Raw genomic sequence first — 1,580 nt, 5'->3', positions numbered from 1 at the left:
ACTAGGATCCCTAGTTCTGGACTCTCTCACCATCAAGGACATTCATTCTGAATCTACCTTGTTAGAATTTTGTAAGTTTCTATGAGATCCCTGCTCACTCCTCATATGAAGGTATTTAGTTCATGGAGTGGGACATAAAACCAGAGCTTACTGAGAGTTCTCCCCACTGAATCTCAGTGGACACAGCGAGAAGACTCATTGCCTTAAACCCAGAATGAGACGGATTACTTTTCCCCCACTCCTTTCTGAGGTAAATCCAGACACTAGAATTACATACTCAATTTTAAAAGTATGCAAGAGAAAAATACACACATTTGAAATAACTTGCACGATCTTATTTGTGCCACAAATGAGAAAATGGATGTGGTTCACATTTACAGGAAATGATTCAAGTTGTAACAGTTGAACAGTCCATTCTGATCACAAGGTTTCTCCATGATGAAGGGTTTCATCAGCAGATTTAAAAGTTTCCAATTACATACAGTTCCACGCATTTAATGTTTCTGTCTCTTGACTGGGAAAATTTGGTCACTTCAACTCTGCTGGATAGACTTGTGGCATGTTCGTGAATACAAAGCCAACGGTGCATTCTTGATCATTACCGCAATAAGTTCTGCACTTGTACGTTTGTAAGGTTCTTGCCGTCTCACACTTCTTGGCTAAGCAGAGCAGTGACCTAACCCCCTACCCCTGCTTTCCACCCAGCCTCTTCATTTCAGTCTACTCGCCCTCGGAAGGGTGTTTATCGTTGCTGACATTGCATGGAAGCTAGGAAGAGACCCCTATCATATCCTCGTACCTGCTGGTCAGCGTGTTGGCTTTTTTGGTCAGTGTATTCAGCACGGTGCAGAGCCCCTTCACATGAATGTAGAAAAGTTGCTCCAAACTTGACTCATCTTCGTTTTCCAGCTCATGGGCACTGTTGATCTTGCGTTTTAAATCTTCAAAGGGCAGCCCACCGCCGCTCTCCACGGTGTTCTTGATGGATTTCAGCAGGGTGTAGCACTCATACAAGCTCTGCGAACTGGCATCTTTCGCTTCACCTGAGACCTCCTGGGGGATGTCTTGAAGGAGGCTGGGAAGCATGACTGTCTGCTCCATGTTCCTCACCGCAGAGGAGTACTTGCTCATGGTGGCGACGAGGAAGTTAGTTTGCTGCTGGGTCATTAGGGACTGCATGGTGTTTGGGTGCTGGGGACAGCTTTCCGCTTGGTGCTGGGCAGAGTCACAGGGGAGAACAGTAACCTTCCCGGCACTTAAGTACCGCTCACAAATGGTGTGATGTTACTTGAGTTCAGCCCGCACATCAGATGGTTTGGAAAAGGTCACACTGGCATAGCAAAGATAGCTCTGTGTTTAACTTGGATGGCGATAGGCAGGAAATCATCCAGTAATACTGGAGCAACTGAGAACAGCCATTGGCTCTGTTAAACCGTGCCTGCTAATCTCATTGACCCCATTCAGTTGCAGCAGCGATTTCCCAATGTCATGAGAGTGGTGTGACTGATTGTTCCTGTGATAGGACCCCAGCCAAAAATCTGAACCAATATAAAGTTGAATATTTAACTGTGTTCTGTAGG

At 45.6% G+C, this 1,580-nt stretch overlaps 1 protein-coding gene across 1 annotated transcript; it reads right to left on the bottom strand.

Annotated features, from left to right (window-relative positions):
• Positions 1-264: 264 nt before the first annotated feature.
• On the bottom strand, positions 265-1,318 carry LOC145349427 (mid1-interacting protein 1-B-like). The gene has a single exon (XM_080197962.1). It carries the CDS (start codon positions 1,177-1,179, stop codon positions 769-771), a length of 411 nt encoding a protein of 136 aa, XP_080054088.1. The 5' UTR covers positions 1,180-1,318; the 3' UTR covers positions 265-768.
• Positions 1,319-1,580: the final 262 nt, after the last annotated feature.

This window comes from Carcharhinus amblyrhynchos, chromosome 10 (assembly GCF_965287045.1).
Source record: "Carcharhinus amblyrhynchos chromosome 10, sCarAmb.v2.hapA, whole genome shotgun sequence".
In the NCBI taxonomy this organism is placed as follows: Eukaryota; Metazoa; Chordata; class Chondrichthyes; order Carcharhiniformes; family Carcharhinidae; genus Carcharhinus; species Carcharhinus amblyrhynchos.
The sequence above is the reverse complement of the archived record's forward strand: the minus strand, read 5'-3'. Positions and strand labels throughout refer to the sequence as shown.

Bases quoted from the DNA above. Each gene is read 5' to 3' on its own strand.
- LOC145349427 (XM_080197962.1), bottom strand. From the start codon at position 1,179: ATGCAGTCCCTAATGACCCAGCAGCAAACTAACTTCCTCGTCGCCACC.